The sequence below is a fragment of the Prionailurus bengalensis genome, chromosome B4 (genome assembly GCF_016509475.1).
Source record: "Prionailurus bengalensis isolate Pbe53 chromosome B4, Fcat_Pben_1.1_paternal_pri, whole genome shotgun sequence".
Taxonomy (NCBI): Eukaryota; Metazoa; Chordata; class Mammalia; order Carnivora; family Felidae; genus Prionailurus; species Prionailurus bengalensis.
In genome coordinates this window covers 55399911-55427255 of record NC_057358.1, presented here as the reverse complement: position 1 = coordinate 55427255, position 27345 = coordinate 55399911, and the positions used below count along the sequence as shown (strand labels likewise).

Below are 27345 nucleotides of genomic sequence, written 5' to 3'. Positions count from 1 at the left end.
CACCCTGGGTAGATCATCCAAACAGAAAACCAATAAGGAAACTGGACCTGAATAAACTATAGAACAAATGGACCTAACAAATATATACAAAACACTCCATCCAAAAGAAGCAGCATACACATTCTTCTCAAGAATATGTGGAACATTCTCTAGGAGAGATAATAAGTTCAGCCACAAAACAGTCCTTAACAAATTCAGGAATATTGAAATCATACCAAGTATTTTTTCTGACTATGATGGTATGGAAGTAGAAACCAGTAACAAAAGGAAAACTGGAAAATTCACAAATATTTGGAAATTAAACACATTCCTGAGAAACAAATAGGTAAAGAAAGAAATATCTTCAGACAAATGAAAATGGAAATATAACATATAATTTACAGGATGTGGCAAAAACAGTTCTAAGAGGGAAAGGTGTGCAGTGTGTAGGTGTATATGCCTACATTAAGAAAGAGAAAGGTCTCAAATAAACAACTTATCTTTATTCTTCAAAGAATTAGAAAAAGAAGAACAAAGTCCAAAATTAGCAGTAAGAAGGATATAATAAACATTAGAGCAGAAATGAGTGAAATGGAGATTAGAAAGACAATAGAAAAAAAAATAAAACTAAGATTTGGTTCTTTGAAAGCAACAAAACAAAACAAAACAAGACAAAACAAAACAAAAACTAAGCAAATCGCTAACTATATAACCAAGAAAAAAAAGAGAGAGGACTCAAAATTATAAGTCAAAGAGGAGGTGTTACAGTGGACACCAGAGAAACACAAAAGATTGTCAGAGACTAATTACGAACAACTACATGGTAACAGATTGGACAACCTGGAAGAAATGGATACACTCCCAGAAATATACGTTCTTCTAGATTCTCAGGCAGCAGCTGGCTAAATATGTAAAACCTCTTCTGGAGAGAAACTGTGAGATGGGGTTTTTTTTTTGGCCAGCTCCCTCTGCACTGAGCCCTGGGGGGATAGCTGGATATGTGTTTGTGTGCCTATCAACAACTGCTTGTTTGCTCTGTATATAATATTTTAAAAGGTCTTGTGTATACCAGCCTCGTAGGCTTTCAGAGTTAGGTGTTTTGGGGGCCTTTCCTTTGGGTGGAAGTCTTAAAATTTGGGGCACTAAATGTGGGGTCCAAATCCTTCACTCCTTATGGAGAAGTTGGGAGTTGGCCATTGGGAGTTGATGAGTGTATGGCACTATACCAGGGATGGGGTTTATAGCCAGGCCAGGGTGCCTCAGCCTTCTCTAACAGTTTCAATGTGGCTATGTTCTCAGTTGCCTGGTGTGGAGGAGTTGCTCACTAGTTTCTGGATTTATTTCAATTATTTAATTTATTTCAAAGGGAATTGCTTCATGTGTAGCTGTACATTTCATGTGTCCCATCGTGTGTGTGTGTGTGTGTGTGTGTGTGTGTATTATTAATCCATAAAAAGAGAGGAAATCCTGCCATTTGTGACAACATGGTTAAAACTTGAGGGCATTATGGGGCGCCTCAGTGGCTCAGTTGGTTAAGTGTCTGACTCTTGTTTTCGGCTCGGGTCATGATCTCATGGTTCATGAGTTCGAGCTCCGCATTGGGGTCCATGTTGATGGTGAGGAGCCTGCTTGGGATGTTCTTTCTCTCCCTCTGCCCTTCTCCTTGTGCACTCTCTCTTCTCTCTTCTCTCTCAAAATAAATAAATTAAAAAAAAAACTTTAAAAATAATAAGTAATGAAAAAAAACCTTTGAGGGCATTATGCTAACTAAAGTTTGTCAGAAAAAGACAAATACTGTATGATCTCACTTATACGTGAACTCTGAAATAAATGAATTAATAAACAGATAGTACATTGGTGTTTGCCAGGGGCAATATGTGATGGTGATCAAAGAGTCCAAAGTTCCAGCTATGAGTAAATTCCACATACAGCATTTTGACTATAGTTAATAATACAGTGTTATTATATATTTAAAAGTTGCTAAGAGAGGAGCATCCTTTTTTTTTAAGTTCATTTATTTTGACAGAGTGTGTGTGTGAGTGAGTGTGGTAGAGGCCAAGAGAGGGGAAGAGACAGATTCCAAGCAGGCCCAACAACACAGGGCTTGAATTCACAAACTGAGTCAAAACCAAGAGTTGGATGCTTAACCAACTGAGCCACCCAGGTGCTCCTCTAGGACAGTAGATCTTAAATGTTCTCAAAACAAAACCAAAAACCAAAAGAGAAAGAGAGAGAGAGAGAGAAAGGAATGGCAACTATATGAGGTCATGGATGTGCTAACTTTACTGGGGTAATCATTTCCCAACATATACATATTTCAAATTATCATGTTGTAAATCTTAAACTTACACAATGTTTTATGTCAACTTCTATCTCGATAAAGCGGAAAAAAGTAACATATGTAATTCAGATGTATAGAGAAAAAATAAAGTAAGCCAATATATACGCTCACCCATTCTTTCCTCAACTGTTTCAAGTCTAATGATTGACCCATCAAAGGCATTCTTCATTTCTGTCACTATGTCTCATTCCTAGCATTTCATTCTGATTCTTCCTGACCGTTTCCATCTCTGTATGGGCATTACCTATTTGGTCTTTCATGTTGTAGACTTTTTCTATCACATCCCTTTACAGGTTAATCACAGCTTTTTATTTATTTCTAGTTTTTAGTTTTATTCATTTAAATTCAAGTTAGTTAACATACAGTGTGGTATTGGTTTCAGGAATAGAATCCAGTGATCCTTCACTGCCATATAACACCCAGGACTCATCCCAACGGGTGTCCTCCTTAATGAATCACAGATTTTTAAATTGCCCATCTGATAACTAACATCTGTGTCGTATCTGAGTTTGGATCTGATGATTGCATTGTCTCCTGGGGCTCTGCTTTTTCTTGCCTTTTTGGATGCCTTATAATTTTCTGTTCTTGAAAGTCAGATATGTTACCGAGTAATTGGTAGCAAGACAAACAGATCTTTAGTGTGAAGATGTATGTTAATCTTGTTGGGAGTTGGACTGTATTTAATGCTTCTTGTACCTAGATATGTACGAGACTTCAAATTCCTTCAGTGTCCTTGTTTTGGCTTTGGGACTTCTTTTGGTATTGCTTTCTCAGAGAAAGTCTGAGTTTTAAAGCCTTTTCAGCTATAACCCAGTTATTAAACTGGTGAGTTATTGCTGTGGTGTGAAGGTATGAAAAAAGGGAGCATTCTAAAATCTTCTAAGTCTTGGTTTTTTAGTGGGCTCGTCTTGGGAATATAGCTTTCACAAGGGTTTCTGTGCCTCTTCCATGGGTACAGCTTCTCTCCCAGTGCTCCCACCTGTAGCTTTTATGCTCTATTTCTTTGATGTCTTCTCTCCTGTTGACTATGAGGTTTTACCCCTCGTAGGTGGCATGGGAAGGCTGGAATGAGCTGGAGTGAAATGGAATTCCCTTCCCCCAGTTGGGGTAAGCTTGCAGTATTATCACACCAAAGCTTTCTACTGCAGAGTAGACCTTTGTTAGGAAGAAAGATCTGGGATGGTTAGAATAGAAGGAGTAGACTATTCTACTCCTGCCAGGGTCATAGTGGGATCTTTCTTGGATCCTCAGATCCATCCTGCGAGAACCTACTGGCATTCCTGGAGGAAAAGTGTGCCCCACTCCCACCTCCACTCCCAACCCCTGCCCATGACTGTGACCCACAGCAGTTTTTCCTTCTCATGTTCGTCGATACTTAACCTCCAGAGATTCAGTACTACCAGTGGGGCACTTGGGTTGCTCAGCTGGTTAAGTGTCTGACTCTTGATTTTGGCTCATTTCATCATCTCACAGTTTGTGAGTTTGAGCCCCATGTCGGGCTCTGTGCTGACAGCATAAGGTCTGCTTGGGATTCTGTCTCTGTCTCTCTTAAAAAGAAATAAATAAACGTTAAAAAAAATTACCAGTTAAGTGTTCATATTTGTTTAAAGCACCCAGCAGCTTTTGCTCCAGGTACATAAGTATCAGGTGCTGTATCTGTCTGGCTGTGTCCATTTCTTCAGATTTTGGAGTGGTTGTTTGCTGTTTGACCTCAGTTCTCTGAGATGTCCAAGAGAAGTCATTGGTTTTCAATTTGTCCAGTCTTTCTCTAAGGAAGGGACTGGTAATTTCTACGTCCTTTACATATCAGAGCTGAACGTTTATTTCCTTGACTAAGATTCCCTACTATTGGGAACATAGGAAGTAGTTTGGTGAGGACTGAACTGTCTCCTTATACTTGGCTATGGGTCACCAAAATGAAACAGGGACCACAGAATAATTGTAGTACTATAATCATATACTATGCACAATACTTATGCAAAGTATTTACTTCAGGAGTTACTCTGGCAGGAGTTTCAGGAATGAATGATTTGTGTGGTGATGAAAGGAAGAACTTGAGAAGAAGAGGCTAATAGAAGCATTGCTAGAGAACTGGACAGAATAGTTTAGTTGATTGGGGTGGAGGAACCCACAAGAATCAGTAGGAAATGAGGCTGGAAATATCAGGTTGTGTCCAGAGGACATTTGGACTGGGAAATGTTTTATCAAATTCTGTGGTCAGCATGGAGTCACTAAAAGATTTTGTAAAGGGTAGCAGCGAACATGTGAACAATTAATCTGGCAAAAGTATTGGATAAACTGAGAGGACACTGGGCTAGTAGTATCAAGGTTAAGAGTTGGTATCTGACAAGACATGAAAAGGTGACATTGAGAAAGGCTATGACATGAAATTTGAGAGGTACAGTCCAGGGATCTGGCTTATGAAACAAAGAATTTGAGGTGCAGTCAGAACTTACAGCAGAGACTAGATTCTGGAGTCATTGCATGGAGGCTACAGCTTAAACTTTGAATGTGCATGTGGTTCTGGAAAGAACAAGAACTGGGGCTAGAATCTTTGAGAATATGTACATTTAAGGGGAGAGGAGAAAATAAAGTCAGCAGTGGAAAAGCCAGAAAGACGGGAGAAAAAACCGGCACAAGATACAATGGAAATTAGGGTAGAAGAGGCTCATTTTTTCTCCCAACAACGTCTGGCCTGTAAGGTCAGACTCTGAACTGTACAAATACACCCAGTCCTGACAGAAGAAAAGAGCTTCCTGTGTGACTTGGCTTGAATGACTTGCTTCTTGCCAGAATTGAATTCTTTTTACAGGGTAAATAGATGTAAATGTTCCACAGGAAGTGGTTAGTGTTTATTAGGTAAAAGTCCACATTTATGAGATGACGCCTCACTTTTGGAATTTAAGCAGATAGGACAGTACTTTGTGGTGGCTTAAAATTGTGGTGATAGTCAAATTTTGTATATAAAATGATCCTGACCTCAGAGGTAACTGCAAATGGTTTACTCCAAACCAATATACAATCTTCACAAATATATGAATTTTTTTGGATATCTCTATTTGCATGTAGTGCACACTATATGTATACATACCTAAAGTACGATCAGATGCTTTATGTCAGGTGTTTAGTGGCTTGTTTCTCGTGCTGATTGCACGGTCAGTGTTTAAAGGAAATCATGGAATATTTGGCAAGTCTCCTCTATAGCAACAAGACAGTTTTCATCAAGTTTGTGAAATGTAATTTTATTAATTAATAGAAGGGCATGTCTTACCAGACACACTGTCCCCAAATAAATAAAATCTCAGCATCATTAAAAGCACACAAACACACAGTTTTACAGGGTACAATACAAAGTCAATTTTGATGATATTCTTACTTGCATTTACTAAAAATCTGAGAAAGATTGTATTAATCTCTAAATAATTATCTTGCATAAGGAGAAAAGTAGAGCACAATTATTTCAGAATGTTTTGGAGTGACAATTTGCTTTAAAATATATTAAGATACATCACAGTTCAAATCACACTCTCTGTAACATTACAACATGGAATTGTACTTAATCAAAAATAAAAGTGGCTGAAGAAGGCTGTATACTTTCTTTCCTAACATTACAGTAATTTCTATTTTTGGCATGAGTTAATAACCTTTTCCATTAGTAGGAAAATGTGCTCTGCAAACTCTCGGAGGGCACCGCGGCCACCATTACATTTGCAAATATATCCAACAGCCTTCTGGGCGGTGGAACAGGCATCAGCGGGCACGCCACTTAGGCCCACTTTCTTCAGGCACTCCTCATCAGACACTTCATTTCCTATTGAGTAAAAGAAACACCGGTTGAATATTCAAGGAGACAAAGAATACTCTTTTTGTTAACGCAAAAAAGCAACCAGTAAGTACTTCTGGTAACCTAAATAAGACCTCAAGCACTCATGTAAGAATACCATGGGTGCGGTGGAACAAATATGTTCAAGTATTTACAAGCGTAATTGAGGTCTAAGGTTTTTCCTAAGCACTTCAAAATAAACTCTTACCTGTTAAAAAAAGAATGGCCTATAATTTCTGATTGCCATGCATATTAGAATTACTAGAAATTCTATATACAAATTATGAATTAAATTTTTTATTTAAAAGAATCTTAAACACATGCAAGAACCCCAAGTTCATGTGGAATACTTTTCGATGTTTTGGATTATTTATCAATATTTTTATCTTTTCTCCACTCCTTCGTTTTTAGAGAGAGAGGGCTAAGGAATTCCTAGACATCATGTTTTACCCCAAAACTCTTCAGCATCTATCTCTAATACATAAGTATATATCTAACAGATAAGTATATATTTTTAAAAAGTGACACAGTATCATCAAACTAACAATATCAACAATTCCTTAGTATCATCTAGTAACTTGGTATGTGTTCAAATATCCCCAGTTGTCTCAAATTTTCTTATAGTTGATTTGTTTCAATCGGAAGCCAAAGTCCACATACTGCATTTTGTTGATATGTATTTTTACATACTTTTAATCTATAATAGTTCCCTCTGATTTGTACATCACTCATTTTTTAAATTAAAAAAAAATGTTTATTTATTTTTGAGACAGAGAGATGAGCATGAGTGGGGGAGGAGCAGAAAGAGAGGGAGACACAGAATCCGAGGCAGGCTCCAGGCTCTGAGCTGTCAGCACAGAGCCCGACGCAGGGCTTGAACCCATGGACCATGAGATCATGACCTGAGCCTAAGTCGGACGCTTAACCGACTGAGCCACCCAGGTACCCTCTTCACTCATTTGTCGAAGAATTACCATCACACTGACAAAACTACATCCTTTCTCAACCTGCCTGCTCTTCTCTCTCCCTTTCTTTTGTATTGACAGGATGAATTTCACAGGCTCCCAGTACGTTAGATTCACCATTCTGAATATAATTATTGCTACATCCAACTACACTAATAAAATGCTGGTTAAAAAAGAGTTTACTTGTTTTAAATCTGTTCCACATTTATCTACTGAAATTTTATTTTTTTATTTTATTTTTTTATTTTTTTTTTCAACGTTTATTTATTTTTGGGACAGAGAGAGACAGAGCATGAACGGGGGAGGGGCAGAGAGAGAGGGAGACACAGAATCGGAAACAGGCTCCAGGCTCTGAGCCATCAGCCCAGAGCCCGACGCGGGGCTCGAACTCACGGACCGTGAGATTGTGACCTGGCTGAAGTCGGACGCTCAACCGACTGCGCCACCCAGGCACCCCTTATCTACTGAAATTTTAAAAGTTATTAAATATGTTGAAATCTGAATTTTTTCACTGAAAGATGATGAAAATTAAAGTTCGCATTTCTTTGCATAGTGTAACCCTTCAAACAAAGATGTATTTATTAAAATTTACTTATATAAGTGTTGTTATTTTTAAGGAATAAGTTTCTATACATTTATGTGACCCATACAAAATAGTGCTTTTAAAATAGTGATTTAAAATAGTGATTTTAAATCACTGATATTTAAAATAGTGATTAAAAAATTTTTTTTCAACGTTTTATTTATTTTTTGGGGGGACAGAGAGAGACAGAGTATGAACGGGGGAGGGGCAGAGAGACAGGGAGACACAGAATAGGAAACAGGCTCCAGGCTCTGAGCCATCAGCCCAGAGCCTGACGCGGGGCTCGAACTCACGGACCGCGAGATCGTGACCTGGCTGAAGTCGGACGCTTAACCGACTGCGCCACCCAGGCGCCCCTAAAATAGTGATTTTAAAATTAAAATTTGGAGTCCATTCTCTGTTTTCTTGTTTTCTAACCTCTGTTTTTTGTAGTTTTTTTTTTAATGTTACATAAGTAATGCATTTTCTTGGTAGTAACATTTTTTAAAAATAAAGGCATAAAACAAATCAGTATCATCCTACTTACCAGTTTTTATGGATAATCACTATATTATCACATATATAATTCCACAATTTACTCACATAAATGATACACACTGTTATTACTATCTGCAGGTACTATAATAGGAATTCTATATTATCTTCAATTTTCTTCCCAATGGCCTTATAAAGTTTGATTTGTATTATAATATTATATATTATATATTATAAATAGGAAAACCAAGGCTTAGAGAACCTCACTTAAGGTCATGCAGATAATAAGTATATCTAGAATCTGTTATACGTTCCACTAAAATTGTTTTCTTCTTACAAAAACTGGATCATTTTCTATCAAGGATTCTGTAGTATTCTTCTCCACTGAATTGTCACATGTGCTTCAAAGGCCATTCCTGAAGTCCTCAGATAACATGCTCCCACAGCATTTCTGTGTTTCTTCTTTAGAGGCCCATATTACCCTTGTAAATATTTATTTCTTACATGGCTTATGTTATATGTATTTTAATAACTTGTCATCAGTAATATCTAAAATTAGACATTTGACTGCATGCTCTGTAAGCAGTAAGTCCCAGCAACCAATCAAGCCTGCACATGGTATATTTAATAAATGCCGAAGTGAAAATCTTGTGACATCTCATCATATCCATTTGCATTATGCACTATTTCATTTTGTGCATATTCTATTTTTTGCAGGGTATTTAAGTGGGTTTTTTTTTTCCTCCACTATTGGCACATTTGTTCAATTTCCTTCCTAGATTTGGAATTTAAGGGTTAACAGTAGATATATTTTAAAAGAGCAAAACTTATCCATGGTATTCTATATGTTAGGATAGGATAGGTATCTCATATTCCTATATGTTAGGAATCTGATAAGTACTTTACTCAGATTATCTCATTGGTTCTTACAATAATAGATCTATGACATAGGTACTCTTGGCATTTCCAGTTTGCAGGTGAGGAAGTTAAGGCTTACTTTACCAAAACTGACTAGTCAGCAGTGTGGTCTGACTCCAAAGCATGTGCTAGTAATCATTCTACTAGGATACACTTGATATATACTATCAAACAAACCTCTAGAAAGATTGTCCCAATTAAAAAAATTTTTTTTAATGTTTATTTATTTTTGAGACAGAGAGAGACAGAGCATGAATGGGGGTCAGAGAGAGAGGGAGACACAGAATCGGAAGCAGGCTCCAGGCTCTGAGCTGTCAGCACAGAGCCCGATGCGGGGCTCGAACTCACGGACCGTGAGATCATGACCTGAGCCGAGGTCGGACGCTTAACCGACTGAGCCACCCAGGCGCCCCAAGAGTGTCCCAATTTAATACTTTCCTTGGTAGTGTAAGAGAGTTCCTATTTCTCTACAACTATGCCAATCTTGGGAATTTTCTTTCTTAGTTCTTTATTTCTTTAAAGTTTTTTTAAGTTTCTTTACTTTTGAGAGAAAGAGAGAGACAGAGCATGAGCAGGGAGGGGCAGAGAGAGAGGAAGACACAGAATTCGAAGCAGGCTCCAGGCTCTGAGCTGTCAGCACAGAGCCAGACACGGGGCTCAAACTCGTGAACCACAAGATCACGACCTGAGTCAAAGTTGGACATTTAACCAACTGAGCCACCCAGGCACCCCATTATTTCTCTATTTCTAAAAAAAAAAACAAAAAAACAAAAAAAACCCCAAAAAACAAACCCCTAGCCCACTTTATCATGGCTGAATAATAAGACACCAACCAAGATACGCCACTTCTTTCCAGCACAGTCCCATTTCTTTTCTCCATTCATCCAGAACTGCTAGCTTGTCTGGTACATTGACTTCCATTTTGCAATCCAGTTTTAAGGAAGAGAGTGTCTGCTTTGAACAGGCCCTTTCTGAGATTAACCTCACCTTAAAAGAAAAAAGAGAGAGAGAGAAAGGAGGGCAAAATGAGAAAAAAAAGAAATCAACTATTTCATAATAAAATAACACCAGGTAAATAATACAAGTCACAAATGAGTAGTCTCCTGAAAGACCAATTAAGTAAAATCAACAGATATTTTAAAATGATGAATCTTTACAACATTGTATTTCTAATAGTCTAATAAAGACACTGTTTACAGTGGAAAGGATCCTATCTGTTGGTTAAAAAAATATAACATACATTGTCTGACACTAATTTAAGATTCTCCTATAATTCGATTTACCCCGAGGAAAGTCTATAACTTGTCTCTTGTGCTGCTTAGGAACACATATGAAAGATTTCTAGTAAATCTTACTAGAAACTATTTTAGCTTTCATTTTTACAAATATACTAAATATTAAATTATTTTGAATTCAAATTTATCAATCATAAGAATAGGTTACATCTTAAAAATCCACAAAGATATTTGCTTTTTTTTTTTTAATGCTGATAACTTACTTTTTCTGAAATTTTTTTTAGTGAAAGATCCTATGGGAATTACTAGATAGCTCCTATTTAAAAATAATATGTTTATACTTACTGAATAAATAAGAAATATTATTTGTTGATTGACAAATTTCTAATTTTATTCATCTAAAAGTATGATAATTTTCTAGTCATGTGAAGGCTAAATTTCAGATATTTTAATAGATAATACTAAAAATTTAAATCTCTTATTTCCCTCACACGTTCTTTGACCCTGAATCATCATCTTAAAAAACATCACTATATTCAGGGAGCACATACCTCAATACCACTTTTCTTTAATAAACTTATCCCAATAGCATCTTTTACATCATAAGATATTATTTCTTTTTGGTCTCCTGATACATAAATGTGGCCATTGGTGAGACATCCATCAATATTGCAAACCAAAAGTTTTATCTCCTTAAGCTTCTCTTTGCCAAAATAGCCATATCTAAAAGAAACCAAAATAGACCTCTGAGTACAAGTACAATACTAATTACTCCCTCTCAACTGGCTAATACCAGTAAACGTAGTAACCATTCCCATTCATTCAAACATTACCCTTCACATGTACACTTCAGCTTCTAGTGCAAGAACTTTGAGTACAGTGGTCTAACCAGACCATGTGTTTCTCAAGTTACTGAATAAGCCAACTATAAGTATACTTTACGTGTAGGTCTTCCTCACATGAACAAACTAATTGCAAAGATCCTAAAATGTCTGGAGTATCAGAAATTAGTGTCTAGAAGCACAACTCAATGTATCTACTAAAAATATGTCAGGGTCCAGTGCAAAGGCTATGCAAGTCTTGTTTTTACCTTAATACTCTCTGTTCTGCAATAGGCCAGTCAATATCCACATCTATGTCCACACTGTGCTCAGCTCGCATTTCGTAGTATGCCATTTTTCCACCCTAAAGATAGTATAAATGCCATGAGTACTGTTTTAACATTCGTTCACCATATCAGAAAGTTTCTTCTAATTAGAACAATGAATTCATTTCTATGATACTGACAAAAATAAACCCAGTGAAATCAGTGACTTACAATAAATAACTGTTTTCAGGGAAAAGCTTTTTGTTTCCTATATATTCAAACTATACACTATAATATTGTTCAAATTCTATGTACGCAGTGCAAGCTTCCCATTTTTCTTTAAGTAGATTTCTATTTTAAGACTGAATAAAGCAGAAATACCCATCTTCCAATATTCTGACCATGAGGAATTTTCTAGAAACCCCCTAACTGTATCCCGTTTTTCTGACAGTCTCTCCTGTCATCATCCAAAAGCAGCATAAATGTTCTCAGAACTTATGTTCCAATTTGCAACTGAGTGGCAAGACAATGGAAGAAAAAGAACTGTAGTATCTATTGTACAGAATTGTCTTAGATCCCTGAACTACAGGGAGGGTAGACAATAACTGTCTGGATCACACGTGGGCAAAGGGAGGGACAGTTTCCTAATTCTGGGATCTGGGGGCAAGGAGGGAGGCCTTTCCTATGACTGTGATATTTTGAATGTCAAAATCAATTACCGGGAAATTTCATTTTTTAGAATTCTCAGTCTCTTCATAAATCTTATGATGATGAGATACTTCATTGTTCTCTACCTTTTAGGAAAGGGTCAAAACACAGTCCCCTTAGCAAAGAGTTTGGAAAGGGTGATATCTACCTGTGTCAAACCTAATTTTCCTGAGTACTCAAACTTAACTAAACAGTCTACAGTTTGCTTAGATACTGCCAGGAGACTGTTAAAAATACTTTTACCTCAGAGCATGAGTCACATTGGAATTTTTACTACAGAGAGTAGAGAGTTTTTTAAATGCTGATTTTGAGTAACATAAGGACCTGAATCCAAATCCCAAAAGTACCACTTACTACCTATTTATGCCCTGAGCCAAGTACTTCCTTTTCCAAGCAGCCATTCCCTCCTCTGTAAAATTGGGCAGGAATGTCTACTCTATTCCAGTGCTATGGAGATTAAATGAGATAACCTATATAAAGTGTTTGGTATAGTCCTTGGCACACAGTAAGTGCTGAATAAATAACTGCTATTAACTAAAAGGAACAAATGGTATATGATGTAACCATGTAGGCTCTAAAGATATGAGAGACGTTCCCAACCCTTTATTTTAAAATGAGAGCAATGAGACTCAGAACAGATTAAAATGTACACTCAAAGCCACACAGTTAAAGAGAGAACTATAATCTGGCTTTCCTGACACCCAGGTTGGTGCACTTCCATATCTAATATATTTTTTGTTTTGTCTCTTTTTGAAAGCAATAGATTTTTATTCAACTGTACAACCAATGTGACAGTAACCAAACCATAGATTAAAAACAGAGTTTGAATGGAATAAAATGAAAGTCGGGACACATATACAACATTTAATATTTGATTCATTTCTCAGTTGTAGCAGAATTCCTTGCATATCTACTGAATGGACTCCAAAGATTACTTTAGTGTAAACCTACAGGATAAATGCCTCAGATAAATCTTATCGGTTATTTCCTTTCCTCTGGGGATTGATACTTTTCTTTATGAACTGTGCTGTAATTCTTCCTTAGAACTGAGGAGGTATACATACAAAATGATTTAAAAGATCTTTGCAAAATGAAGGCACAAACCTGTAAATAACCCATCTCTATCAAATGTCTTTTAGCAAAATAAAATGAGCCATTTTCATATAATTCTCCATCCCAGTCTTGTCGACGAGGTCGTTTAGCTGGATTCAAATTCAGAGGCTCAGTCACTTCACGAACTAAAAGCAAAAAGCTATAGTAAGTCTACATTCCTTTGAATACTGAATATTCATTTAGTAATTAAAAAAAAAAACCTGAAAATGTAAAATATTTTTCTATCTTGATAAATAGCTAAATAGATTTTTAAAGGAACAAAATCTCTAATAATGCTGATGATTTATCTTTGCTAATTATATTTGATAATTATTAAGCAATATGTAATAATTATAATTACTTTATACTACTTATTATCTAATCATAGAAAAATAAAGTATTTTATAAATGAACTCTGAATAATTGAGGTTTTAAGGCATTTATACAAATAAAATTTTCTGGGGGGCACCCAGGTGGCTCAGTTAAGCATCTGACTCGTGGTTTTGGCTCAGGTCATGATCTCACAGTTCCTGAGTTCGAGCCCTGCATCGGGCTCTGCACTCACAGCACAGAGTCTATTTGGGATTTTCTCTCTCCCTCTCTCTCAAAAATAAATAAATAAAGATTTAAGAAAAAAAAACTAATATAATATTCTGGGAGGACATCAAGGCAACCTTAAGGTAGCTTCAAAAGGGCTGAACTTGCCATAAAATATCCTTATTTAATATTTGAGTGCTTTAATCTATTTCTCATTATTTGCTTCTATAGAAATACAATGTATGTGTTTATATAATGTGGTTGAGAAATTACTTTCATAGATTATAGAAAACTGAAGATTTCCTCATTAAATTATTAATACTTTTATGCTGATAAAAATGTTTGTATATTACTCTTACCAGAGTTAAAAAATATACTAAACTTAATAATAAATACTATTTACTTATTCTTATCCTTGGTTTGATAAGCAATATCAACAGCAATATCAGCAATATCAGCAATATCAACAGCAGTGATTATAACATGATGTAACAGATGGAGCCCTCAGTACTGGGAAATAGGGATCTTCTTGCTTTTTCACTGTATTTTTCCCAAAACTGTGTTTATGGATGTGTAATGATATGCATCATGATTGTGAGTTTAATGCTGGTGATTCCTCAGAATCTTTCTTTACTTTTGGCTGTCATTATCTGTGTAATGGCTTTTAGAAACAACTTCCACTTACTTCCTTAACTAAACCATCCTCTGTTCAATTCTACCCCATCAGTGTTTGATATAATCTATGAAAAGTATTCAGCAAATATACATTGGATAGCTAGCTACATATAGTATAGTTTTATAGGCAGCGTATAAATAGCAATGAATATGGCTCCCTCTCCTCTCTTGGAGTGTGCAGTCTGGTGGTGGAGACAGGCAATAAACAGACTAAAGAATTCAAGTGGCAGTCTGAAGAAAAGCAACGAGAGGGGCAAGTCTTTCTTAAGTGAACAAGGATCAGTGGCTGTTTTCTCCCTAGGGATGTTTGCGGACTCTGAAGAAGTGAGAAAGATCAAGCTTGGCATAAGCATAGGAGCTCTACTGGGGTAAGGAGAACCCAGAGGTTTGTCAGGGCCCTTTGGACTAGAATCACAGATTGTCTTCTGTAGGATCCCAAACACAGAGCTAGTTCTTCCTACCCAATTACTCCCCTACAGGACTTCTGCTGAGTGTACTGCAGCACAAGAAGCTAGGGATGGGTTGCAAGGCTGGGCTTAGAGGTTTTGTGGTGCTTAGATCCTAAGGTCCTGTTAGCATGGGGTTATTACTAGCAATACATACAAGATCTATCTCCTGGCAAGATACCTGCACTAAGAGGTAAAGGGAAATTAAAATTTGAATCCAGCACAACTCCTAACTGGATCAAAGTGACTAGCTCCATATTCCATCTGCCTGATAGAAGAAAGGGTGTGTCCTTTTGGAGGAAAATAATATATTCAGTTGACCTTTGAACAATGCCGGGGCTGGGGCACCAACCCCCCACATGATTGAAAATCCACATACAACTTTTGATTCTCCCAAAACTTAGCTCTAAGAGCTTACTGTTTACCAGAAGCTGTACCAATAACATAAAGAGTCAATTAACCCATATTCTGTTTATGTACTGTTAAAATAAGCTAGAGAAAAGAAAATGCTATTAAGAAACTCATAAGGAAGAGAAAATACATTTACAGTACTGTACTGTATTTATTGGAAAATATCTGTATATAAGTGGACCTGTGCAATTCAAACTTGTGTTGCTCAAGGGTCAACTGTACTCTAGTCTCTATGTCAGGCATATGACAAAATTTGAGTCATGATGAAGAGGCACAAATACATTAGCCATAATTAGAGAAAAACAGTTGTAGAAACAGAACTATAAATGACTCAGATGTTGGAACCTGCAATTGAGGATTTTCAAATAAATATCATAAATATGTTAACGGTATTAGAGGAAAAGATTGAAAAACAAAAAAAGATGGAGAATTTCAACTGAGAATGTAATCTCTAAAAAATAACTCCAATGTACATTCTATAAACATATATCTGAAATAATTCACTGGACAGGATTTACAGTGTACTACGTAAGTCAGAAGAAATGATCAATGAACTCAAATATGTCAACATAAATTACTTAACATGAAGCACAGAGAGAAAATCAACAAACGATACAGAACAGACTGTGAGAGACAGGCTTAAAATTGTTTAAAATACACTTAAATCTGGGTCCCAGAAAGAAAGGAGAGAGAAAATGTGGCAGAAGACATATTTGGAGAGATAACAGCGCAGAATTTTTGCAAACTGATGACAGATATTAACCTATAAACATGAGAAGGTTAAAGAATTCTAAACAGGATACACACACACACACACACACACACACACACACCCACCCCACAGCAATACAAATTGGGAGTCAACTCTGAAAAATTAAGACACAGAGAAAATCTTAAAAGCAGGGGAAAGGGAAAAAAGGGAAAAAAGACATTATATTTAGAGAAACAATGATCAGAAAAACAGCTGATATCTTAAAAGAAACAATGGATGGTAGGAAATAATGAAACGTTAAAGATGCATCTTCAAAAGGATAACATCTTACAAGTGCAATCTTAAAATGCTGAAGTGAAAAAGGTAAATCAAAATTTTATATTCAATGAAAGTACCCTTTTAACATAAGGATGAATTATAGACATCTTTCGACAAACAAAAGCTGAAAGAAGTTGTTACTAACAGGTATACACTGTAAGATAGAAGCAGAGATAAGTAGAAAGAAATGAAGAATAACAGAGAAAGATAAATATGCAGGTGGAGGTAAATGATAATTTTAAAATAATTTTTAAAATACCAGTAATTGCTTAAAATAAATACAACCACAATGTATTGTGCAGTTATAATATATAGAGAATTATATGTAACAATAATAGTACAAAACAGCAGGGGCTAAATAGAAATTTACTTTTGTAAGGTTTTTAATTATTTGTGAAAATACAAATTCAGGCAGGCTATAACAAACTGAGGGTACAAAGTGTAATCTCTAGAAGAGTGATGTTGAATAGAAATATAGTGTGAGCCGCATATATAATTTTAAATTTTCTAATGGCTACAGTTTAAAAAGAGTAAAAAGAAGCAAGTGAAATTAACTGTAATAGTATATTTAATTTAGCCCTATGTATCTAAAATGTTTTTTAACATGTAATTAATATAAGAATTATTAATGAGATGTTGCATATGCTTCTTTCATACTAATCCTAGAAATCTAGTATGTATTTTACACTTAATGCATATCTCAATTTGGACTAACCACACTCAAGCGCTGACAGTATGAGAGGCTACTATATTAGATGGTAAGGTTCTAGCATGATAACAACAAAAAAAGATTACAAAAAGTTATACAATATGAAATAGAAGGATTTTTCAAATATTGATTAATCCAGGAGCATGTTTAGTAGTAGTGATTTAATAAACAAGGAACATAAGAACAGAATCATAAGAAATACCATTTTAGGTTAGAATCCTTGTTCTTAATAGCATTCTGTTTTACAGTGGTTCTAGGAAAATATATGACAAAGACAAAGCTCTTATCCCTAACATTCACGTCTCAGTGTTAAAAGATATTTATTCAAACATTTCTAATTTTCTTAAAAATACTTATGGATATATTTTATATGGCTTTGTCATCTATTTAATGTACATATTTCTTGAACTTCTTTAATCATATAGCATATGGATCTCAATATTCAGTTTAACATTGGGCTTCCTTGATTTGCTTCAAAAACTTGTTTTAAAGCTTTAATAGATTCTTCCTAGAAATTATTTCCTCAGAAATAAGAACTTCTGGGCCACCTGGGTGGCTCAGTCAGTTAAGCATCCGACTCTTGATTTTGGTTCAGGTCATGATCTCACATTTTGTGAGATCGAGCCCTGCATTGGGCTTTGTGCTGATGGTGTGGAACCTGTTTGGGATTCTCTCTCTACCCCTCCCCAACCTCAAAATAAATAAAGAAAAACATTTTTTAAAAAAAGAAGTAAGAATTTATGAGATTTGGTAAATAAGTTCAAAGTTTTATACATATAACTTAACATAGAACCTGGCACAGAGAAGATACTCAATAAACATATACTGAATGAAGTCAATCAGTAAGTATATTTACTGGTACATTTTATTGGTTTGGATAACATTCATATGTTGAGATAGAAGAGTCTTATTTTCAGTCCTTCTTTATCCTCTTGATTGCTCTGTTTTTGCACTGTCTCCAGTTTCACTGCATCTTCCTTACTATCTCCTTTAAGCTACACATGTTAGAGACAATTAGGCCAGCTTTCCTATATTCAACAAATGTCAGGGCACCTAACAGAAATCACATTGCCTTTCCTTACGCATGTTCCAACACTTCCCTATTTGTTGTTCATCCTATTCTTTATTGCATATTTTACTAGTTTATCTAGCTAGAAATCTGGCTCCAGCTAAATACTATGGAACTCTTCTTATACAGGAGTTACATATTTTGAGAAGTAATTCTACAATTCATTCTTAAGGTCCTCCAGAACTTTTTGGTTGATTTCTATTCCCATGACTCCAATATAACTTAGGAATTTACCAAGCAAGTCTAGGACAAAGAATTATTTCACATCTAGAAAAAAAATGACATGCCTGCCTGCCTCAAAAGGCAAATAGTGTTAAAACGTCCATTTATAAAAAGTTAAAGCAAAGAATTTGGTCTGTCTTGTTTCAATAATCACAAGACTTAGAACTGATTATAAATGTCATTGCCTATTACAGTTAAGAATCACGTGGTCTCTTTTACTGCTCCCCTCCTGCCTAAGGATTATTTACCTATGAAAAAGCTGATTCTCCATAAAAGCTAAAATAAGGACTGATATGACAGATTACCTCCTTTCTGAATTTCACTCCATCGAAACTGATGGCGTCGCACAACAGAGAAAACAGAATCGTATCCTTCTTCTCGAATCATTTCTGCAACTTTTTGAAGGTCAGTGGGATGTAAACACGGAGAAGTTGCTTGAATATTTCCCACAATGTCAACCTCTTAAAAAGACAAAACAAATGAAAAGAACATCAAAGTTCTTTGTGAGAAATAAAAGATCTTAAATTCAAATGTGAAAACAAGTCTTATGAAACAATTAGCAAGTTAGAAATTACATAACATCTTGAATAAACTATCAAATTCATACCATTATGATAATTAAGAAATTCTATGATGGCATCTAGTGAGGTAGAACTGTCTTTTGAAACTTCAGAACTTCTTCGATGAACTTGGGCACCAAATTGTTTGGCCACATTCTCAATTTCATCATGGTCTGTTGAAACCCACACACTGTATGGATATTAAAAAATAAATATAAAAAGCCAAATCATTAAAAGAAACCACTAAATATAAAAAGGAGCTCTGCAACCCCAAAATACAGCTTACGTAATATGAGAGTAGTTTTTATGCCATCAAAAAATAATTGCAGAGCTGAAGTATTATAAAATTTAAAGAATTATAAAGTATTTTGTATATAAACTTTAAATGTCTGAATAAAAATGAAGTATCTAGTTTTAACATAGAGAAGGTGAAGGTAGGATGAGAAGATGGTAAAGACAGTAAAAAGTGAACAGTAAAAGCAAAATTTATGTCACTAATGGAAATATTTGCTTACATATAGAAATATTTATATTTGTATTATGCATATCATTTAAATAAATGTTATGTATGTAGCCCTAGATTTAGTTTTATAAAATTGGAAAAAAGTGATATTTGGTATTTTTAAGGCTACTGGTATATTAAGTAAAACAGTAGTGGTAAAGTTCAAATCTAAAGGAAATAAAGAAGATCCTTTTTCTTATTCCTCATTCAAATCCAAATTATTTGGTGAAGGATTTTAATATACTTGCTAAGAAAAAAATGGATTTGGCTTTGCCAAACATTGAAGCTGAAAAAATTTCAAGCTTAGAAGCAACTAAAGGCCCAAGTCTAGGCTCAAAATAATCAGGCAATCCAACTCTCTTGTTTTGCCAACTAACAATGGGTATACTGTAAAAATAGGAATACACAATCAACTGAGTTATACCCATTGACAACAATTACAGACATGGGAACATGACTCGATGGACTCTGGGAAGTTTAACTTAACTGCTCCTTTAACCACTTCTTACACAGTTCCCCATTTAAACTTTGTAAGATGATGACTAGGGGTAAAATGCTACTTTGGGGTAATGTGCTAGTCTCTATTGAAGTTAAGTATCCCGGACCTTTACAAATTTCCTTTGCTAGAAACAAAAGATGTGAATATTAATCTAGCCACAATGTTTTTAATAGTGATCTTATACAAAGATAGTTTAATGGGGGCGCCTGGGTGGCTCAGTCAGTTGTGTGACTTAGGCTCAGGTCACAATCTCATGGTTCATGAGTTCGGGCTCTCTGTTGTCAGCACAGATCTTGCTTCGGATCTGCTGCTCCCCACCCTCTCTCTGCCCCTCCCCTGCTCATTCTCTCACACAAAATTAAATAAACATTAAAACAAAACAAATATAGTTTAACGACGTACAGTCTTTGGCATATGCATTTATTTTTCTTTTATCACCTTCACTCAACATCTACTGGGGGTAAGAAGAACTGCATGTTTCAAATGTCTGTCCTCAATTGTCAAGAGTGAAAAGAAAGTGAGAAACTAAAGAAAAATTTCTAACATCTCCAGATTTCACTTATTAATATCAGTTATTCCCTTTAGCCTAGTAAACAAGATGAGCCACTGGCTAGGGGTCAGGTGTCTCACATTTACTGATGTCACTCTGTGCATCTCCCAAATGCATATTCAAATCTGAAATATTTGAAGGCAGATTTCTCCTGGAGAAATGTCACAGTCAAAAGTATATAACAAAGTACCAATGAAAACCTAGTTTTAAATTAGAGAAGGTGAAGGTAAAATAAGATGGTAAATACAGTAAGAAGTGAACAAGCAAAAGAAATCTAATTTATGTCACTAATTGAAATAGATCACTAAAGTTGTTATTATTCTGATTTTCTGTAATGAAAATTCAACACCACAGACTCCAATGATATTTTTGAAATGCTTAAAATATAGGGGCGCCTGGGTGGCGCAGTCGGTTAAGCGTCCGACTTCAGCCAGGTCACGATCTCGCGGTCTGGGAGTTCGAGCCCCGCGTCAGGCTCTGGGCTGATGGCTCAGAGCCTGGAGCCTGTTTCCGATTCTGTGTCTCCCTCTCTCTCTGCCCCTCCCCCGTTCATGCTCTGTCTCTCTCTGTCCCAAAAATAAATTTAAAAAAAAGTTGAAAAAAAATTAAAAAAAAAATGCTTAAAATATAAATTAAAAATGGTAGAGGTTTTGGAAGAGGTTTGCTTGTTTTTCTTTTCTTCCTTTTATCATTCATTCATTTCTTCATTCATTAAATGCTTACTGAGTGTCTACTATGTTTCAGGTCCTATTTTGGACACAGGAGATAACAGTCCATTTTCTTAAGAAACTTTCAGTTCTCAACCTATCGGTAGAGACAGCAGCCAACACAGTACTCAAATTCCCTTTAAACCATCAGGGAAAGAGAAGAAAGCAATGACCAACCTCTCTACAATGCTTTATTCTTACAAAGTGTTTTTATAGTGCCTGATACATAACATGCTCAATCTATATTTGTTAATAAATTAAACAAGAAATGGTCAATAGCATGGGATCTGAAGGAATGGGTTCAAATCCTGACTCTACCATGTTAGCTGTATGACCTTAGGTAAAACCCATAATCTCCCTCAGCCTCGATTTTCACTAAAATGCAGGCGATATAAAAAAAAAAAAAGGTGATAATAATAGTAATTACCTCATATGGTTGTTATGACAATACAAACCACGACACACATAATAAATATTTCATAAATGTTAGCTATTTGGTATAATAAAATAGGAATGGTAATAAAGGAACATCTACATGGTCTCATTTTTTTTTCATGTTTATTTATTTTGAGAGAGAGCATGAGTGGGGGAGGGGCAGAGAGAGAGAGGGAGAGAGAGAATCCAAGCAGGCTCAACGCTGTCAGCGTGGAGTGGGGACGCTTAACCGACTGAGCCACCCAGGCGCCCCTACATAGTCTCATTTAATCCTCACACTGGCTCTGTTGGAAAGGGAAACTGAAGTTCTGCCTTTACAACTTCAAAGGTCCAAATGTCTAATCTGTATGTATGAAAATAGCATCGCATATGTAGACTTAAAATACAATGATCATCATTTATTAAAGGGACTACGTAAGTAGATAATTTTCTTTTGGTTTAAGGGAATCAGAAGAGGGACAGCAAAAAAGAAAGAATGAGCAAGTGAATAAAGAGGCCTAATAAAATTTAAAACCAGTACAGAGTAAATGTCAAAGCCTAATGCTAATGGCTTTAGCCTCAAATGAAGTCATACAACATCTAACAGGATGAACAGGAATATCAACCCTGAAGCCTACGTACATTATTTCAAATCATAAACTGCCATTTCATGGACACTACAGCACAGGCCTGTCATTAATCATAAATCCACACCCTAGAAATGAAACTTCATGTTTGTTTTTTTCCCAAGTATGTTAGGCAACATTTACAAAATCTATTTATTCTGAGGTTTACTAACACAGCACTGGACCACTGTTGAAAATCAGGCTCTTATAAACTCATCTCAAACAATAACTTTTTACTAACTGAAAAATTATCTCAGCATTTTCCTCAACTGCTAATTATCCAAATTTGTATGCAAAGTTAGTAACTTGGAAAGTATCGTTAACTTTGACTCTGCGCAGGCCAGAAAAATCTACCTCAATTACTACATCATGGTTTTGAACAAAATAATCTCCAAAGCGTCTTCCAGCCCTGAAAAACACAATCAGGCAGCTATAATTTCCTTCAATTCCTTCCTAGGGTAAATATTTGTCAAAGAAAGTAGAGGTCAGGGGCAGCAACATTGCTCCAAACTTGAGACTGTAGCTTTAGAATAAATCAATTAAATCCAAATTAACACATTTTAATTGAGGTTCTAATACATTAAGCATACCAAGACAAATGAGTGCCTGCTCACAAGAAACTCTTCAACCTGTTAAAGAAAGGGTCAGCCCAGGCCAAATCTGGCTCACAGCCTGCCTACTTCTGTTAATAGACTTTTAATGGAATACAGCTATGTTCATTCACTTATGTAATTTATGGCTATTTCCACAACACACAATAGCAGAACTGAGCAACAGAGACCATTCAACCTGCAAAGCCTAAATTATTTACCATGTGGCCCTTTACAGGAAAAGTTGGGTGGACCCCTGAAATAGAATAAAGCCACAATTCCATTAATTCTTCAAGGTCAAAGCATGCTAGTATTAGGAAGAATTCTGAAGATAATTACAACTTTCTCATTTTACAAGTAAGGTAACTGTGGCTCATGGAAGAGTTGAAGATTGTAAAAACCCTCCATACAAGGGGAAAACGTCAAGGATGGATCACACACTATATAGAGACACTATTCTAAGGGCGGTGTATACCACTACCTCATTTAATTCCCTCAGCAAGCCTATGAGGCAGATAATTAAGTCCATTTTGCAAATGAGGAAACTGAGGCACAGATGTTAAGTGGTTTACCCAAAGTTCCAGTTAACATGTGGTGAAGCTAGGAATTCAAATCTAGGGTCTACGACTGTACTTTGCTGCAATAGTGCACGCACTAAAGAAGGTATGAACAATGCTGCTATGTGCAGAAAACAAAGGCACAGTTGCTTTCCATTGAGGGGATCAGCAAAAGCTTCAGTAAGGAAGTAGTGCTATTCCATTTTATTACCTTTTTAAACTTTCCAGATCCCTAGAAATGATGCCACATAGCAGACAGCTATGTGAACTAAACAGTAAAATCACATTATTATATAGTATTGTAAGTTTGAGAAGGCAGGAGTCAGAGTATGCTCATTTTGCTGGTTAAGGAAAATACTGGTTTTATGTCTTCAAATTCTATTACTAGTACAGTAGCAGATACCATAGGTGGCTGGAAGTATAAAATACCATTCCTATTGTCAAGATGATTATACTCTAGTCTAGATGTATTACATAAAACTGGTACAGAAAAAGTTCTCAGGAATCATTTATTCTTTCATGGAGTTTTGTACAAATGCATTTTAATAAATGGAAACAGGAAAATCGCTGCTTAATATATACATATATTTCCAATAATTTCGTAGCAAAATCCCCTATGTCTGCTATAATGGCTATCTGTTGGGTTTTGACTCCCACCATCTATTGCCCTTTGGTGATCATATTCCAATTTCTCTCTTGATGAAACTGTCACATGGTGCTTTAGGGGGCGCTCCATCACCGGCTCCAAGAGTGGAAGGGGCCACTAAACTGTACCAATACAAGCGTTGTTTTAGCCAAAGTGACTGGCTCAAGGATGACCCAAAGAGACTTTAAAGCTGCAAAGAGGGCAGCTCTTTTCGGCTGGACTGAAACCTGGAAGGATAGGAACAGTAAAATAAGGGGATAGACAAAGCTGGACACTAATGCAGATAAGGTCAGGTTTAATTTGTTAACGATGGCATACACTAACTCAAATTCCTCCCAAACAAAGGCTGGAGACTTCTTAAAGGCGGGTGTGTTAAGGCAAAGGTATCGTGTCGGGGCTAAAGGAGGTCAGTCCTTGTGACTAGACCATCTGGATTTGTCAACTGGTGCTTATCCAGATCAGAAGCACACTTCTAACTTTAGGATGGGCAGCAAGGTGCAAATTGAAGCAAGGTGCCCATCAAATTTAGGCCCTTAATTTTCCCACAGGGACTGGGAGGGAGTGAGAGTTACCTACTGGGATGTTTGCATTTCAAAGAGATAGCTCTCAGGTCCTTGAGGAAACAGTTTTGGATGGTAGATTTACATTCTGAAGCATGGTGAAGAGGGCTGTAACTGAAAACTTTCTAAAGTAATTGTTCTGAGAGGGGGTTCAGAGGCTCCCTGCCTGTCACCAGGTTGTCCCTGGAACAAACAGTAAATTCTCCTGGCAGCACTGAGTTTTCTCAGCCATCTTAAGGGGGTTGGGGGGCTGGGATCATCCTAGGAACATGGCCTTAAGCTGCTAGAAACCATACTAGAGTTCGAACAAGTTCTTCCGCGCCAAGTTGTTTTGCGGTACTCAGCATAGCCACCTGACACCATAAAGGGAGAGCCTACCCAGAAGAACCAAGAAATAGAAGATTCTGGTGATGGAGGGCACTGGCACCATTCCCTTACCTTGCTTGATTTGTCTTGAAACTATTTATCGACACCCAATATAGTATATATTGTTTGTATACCGCCTGTTTCTCATTATAACGCAAGCTCCTTGAGACTAGGGACTGAACCCACTGCTGCTAGTGTTACAACCTCTGGTTAAGGACACAGAACAGTGCCTGTTACTGTAGGTAGTCAATAAATATTTGCTGAATGAATAAATCGTTCTTTGCCTTTGAATCTCATTGTACCTGAAACAAGCCTTACCTTTTGTTAAGCCAGGTTGAAAGGAGTTTCCTGACATGCTACCTAAGAGTTGTAAATGAGTTTTGTTCTTAATCTACTGTGAATGTAAGTTTTGATCTCTACTTCATTGCACAGAAATGGCATATCACAGTTGTCTTGTCTGGATGCACCCTCACTCAGTCCTCTTTTTTTCCCCCAGTGTGCACTCTTTGTAGGGATGAGAAAATGTCCAAAGCCTGTGAGCTCCCCAATGACAAGAACCATGTCACTTCATCTTGGTGTTTCCTTAGGTGTCTACGGCAGAAATTACGGCTCAGTAAATGTTTCCTGAATTGAACCAAATCCCCAAGTCCTTCCTATCTCTGCTTTGCACACTTCCTACTACACTACTACATTAGTGTTATCATCTGGGTGCCTGCCCCTATTTACCTTGCTCCACCCAGGGCTTCGTTTGGATTAAAACATTAAGAAAATTTGTAAATTCTTACTTTGGGAGTATCTTTTTTTAAACAAGACTAGTTTAATGAAAATCATTTACCCACATATTAATGTGGGCAATTAATTTGCTCCAAAAACAATCATCTCTTTAAAGACCAAAAACCCAGGCATCAAGAAGTTAAAATAATTTACTTTCCACGGTAACAAACTGAAGCACAATTAGCGTGAAGTTACTATGTGTAAACTCATTCCTGACACTGAATTCTATCTTCTTTTATGAATGACATCAGCTTGTAACTCCTGACCAAAATGGCATATGGTAATGGCTCTGAATGGTGAACAATTAAAACTGTCTTTAGGGCAGAGAGGTTCCAAAGATATGATAAAAACCATTTAGAAGCATATCATAAAACAGCCTGCTGTACGTTTTCTCACTATCTCTTACCTATGTACAAATGTAGGTAGCTTTTTAGATTGTGCTGACTCACAGGCACATAGCTTGGAGTATTTTTCAAAGGTCAGAAAGAGATCTCCAAGCTGAGCTTTAAACTCGAAAGCCTTGACACCTCACTCCATTCATGAACCCGATGCCTCCCTAATCGATCGGCACCAAGTGGTTATCAGAGGCTGAGCACCAGGGGAACCCCAATGGCCTCTGTGTACAAGAGTTCACATATTACCGCAGACGTTTCATAGGGGTGGCCTCCTTTACCCTGTGAGTCAACCAGGGCGGCGGACACGGTTGAAAAGGGAAAATCTCCCCTTTTACGCAAGGCATTCTCAAGGGCAGGGACAGGAACTGTCCCAGGTCAAGACTATTAGCAGCTACGGAACAAGGAAGAAGCTGGAGCACTTCCTCCCTGGGCTCTCAACCGGGGCCCAGACAGCCCGGATCTTGCACACCCCTTCTAATAACAATTGCCCTGGGAGCCCCAGCTCTGCCAGCGGCCCGGCTCCCCGTCCCGACCCCCGCCCAGGCCGCGCCGCCCACTCTCGCACATGCGCACCTCTGGAAGACCCCCGAGTCCAGGGCCGCACGCAGGACCCAGCCAATAAGCGGGACCCCCGCCAGGTGCTTAATGTTCTTCAGGGGGATGCCCTTGCTGCCGCCCCGGGCCAGAATTAGGGCCGCCAGGTGCGGGGGCTTCTCCACACCTCGGCCCTGGCCTCCGCGGGAGTTGCGCTGCAGCTTCGGCGGCCGGCCCCGGGAGGGCCGCCCCCGCGGGTTGGAGACGGAGGTGGCGGCCCCCTTCTCCACCGAGTCCATCTTCCTCCCACGCCTTCTCCCCAGCTTCTCCACATCCGGGAGCTCTTCTCTCGCTACCTCAGCTCGGCGCCGCCCGATCTCCCCGCCCGACAACTCGCGGGGGTGGCTGTTCCTGGCCCCGCCTCCGCCAGGGGCCGCCCCTCGCGAGGCATGCCGGGAATTGTGGTCCGGGGCCACCTCGCCTGGATCCACAGGCCAAAGAGGCTCTGGCAGGGCGACCCCAAACACACGCCAGGCGGTGAGAGTTGAGAGATAACTGCAAAGAAGTTCAGCTTCTAGAGGGAGGGGGTTGATACTATACGGAGGTGTCTAAAATAGGCAACATAGATTATAGATTTATTGCTAAAGAACTTCCCCACTTAAGAATTGTAAAGGGTTTCCCACTGCACATTAAGATGCACCCTGACACAAATCAATCCCGTATTTTAAAATTACGTTTTAAACATATATCTTTCTGTGTTC

General features: G+C 37.3%; 1 protein-coding gene across 1 annotated transcript; it reads right to left on the bottom strand.

Moving 5' to 3' along the window:
• Window positions 1-5541: 5541 nt before the first annotated feature.
• Window positions 5542-26997, bottom strand: CMAS (cytidine monophosphate N-acetylneuraminic acid synthetase). Its single transcript, XM_043565041.1, has 8 exons — window positions 26624-26997; window positions 18912-19054; window positions 18610-18765; window positions 13218-13351; window positions 11409-11503; window positions 10870-11041; window positions 9917-10070; window positions 5542-6131 (listed from the first exon to the last, which is right to left on the bottom strand). Exons 1-8 carry the CDS (start codon window positions 26881-26883, stop codon window positions 5941-5943), a joined length of 1305 nt encoding a protein of 434 aa, XP_043420976.1. The 5' UTR covers window positions 26884-26997; the 3' UTR covers window positions 5542-5940.
• Window positions 26998-27345: the final 348 nt, after the last annotated feature.

Excerpts from the sequence above, each read along its gene's own strand:
- CMAS (XM_043565041.1), bottom strand. The coding sequence starts at position 26,883 with ATGGACTCGGTGGAGAAGGGGGCCGCCACCTCCGTCTCCAACCCGCGG. Across the intron at positions 18,766-18,911 it reads ATTTCTTAATTATCATAATG|AGGTTGACATTGTGGGAAAT; the intron begins GTATGAATTTGA and ends TGTCTTTTTAAG. Across the intron at positions 11,504-13,217 it reads TAGAGATGGGTTATTTACAG|GGTGGAAAAATGGCATACTA; the intron begins GTTTGTGCCTTC and ends TACTATCTTTAG.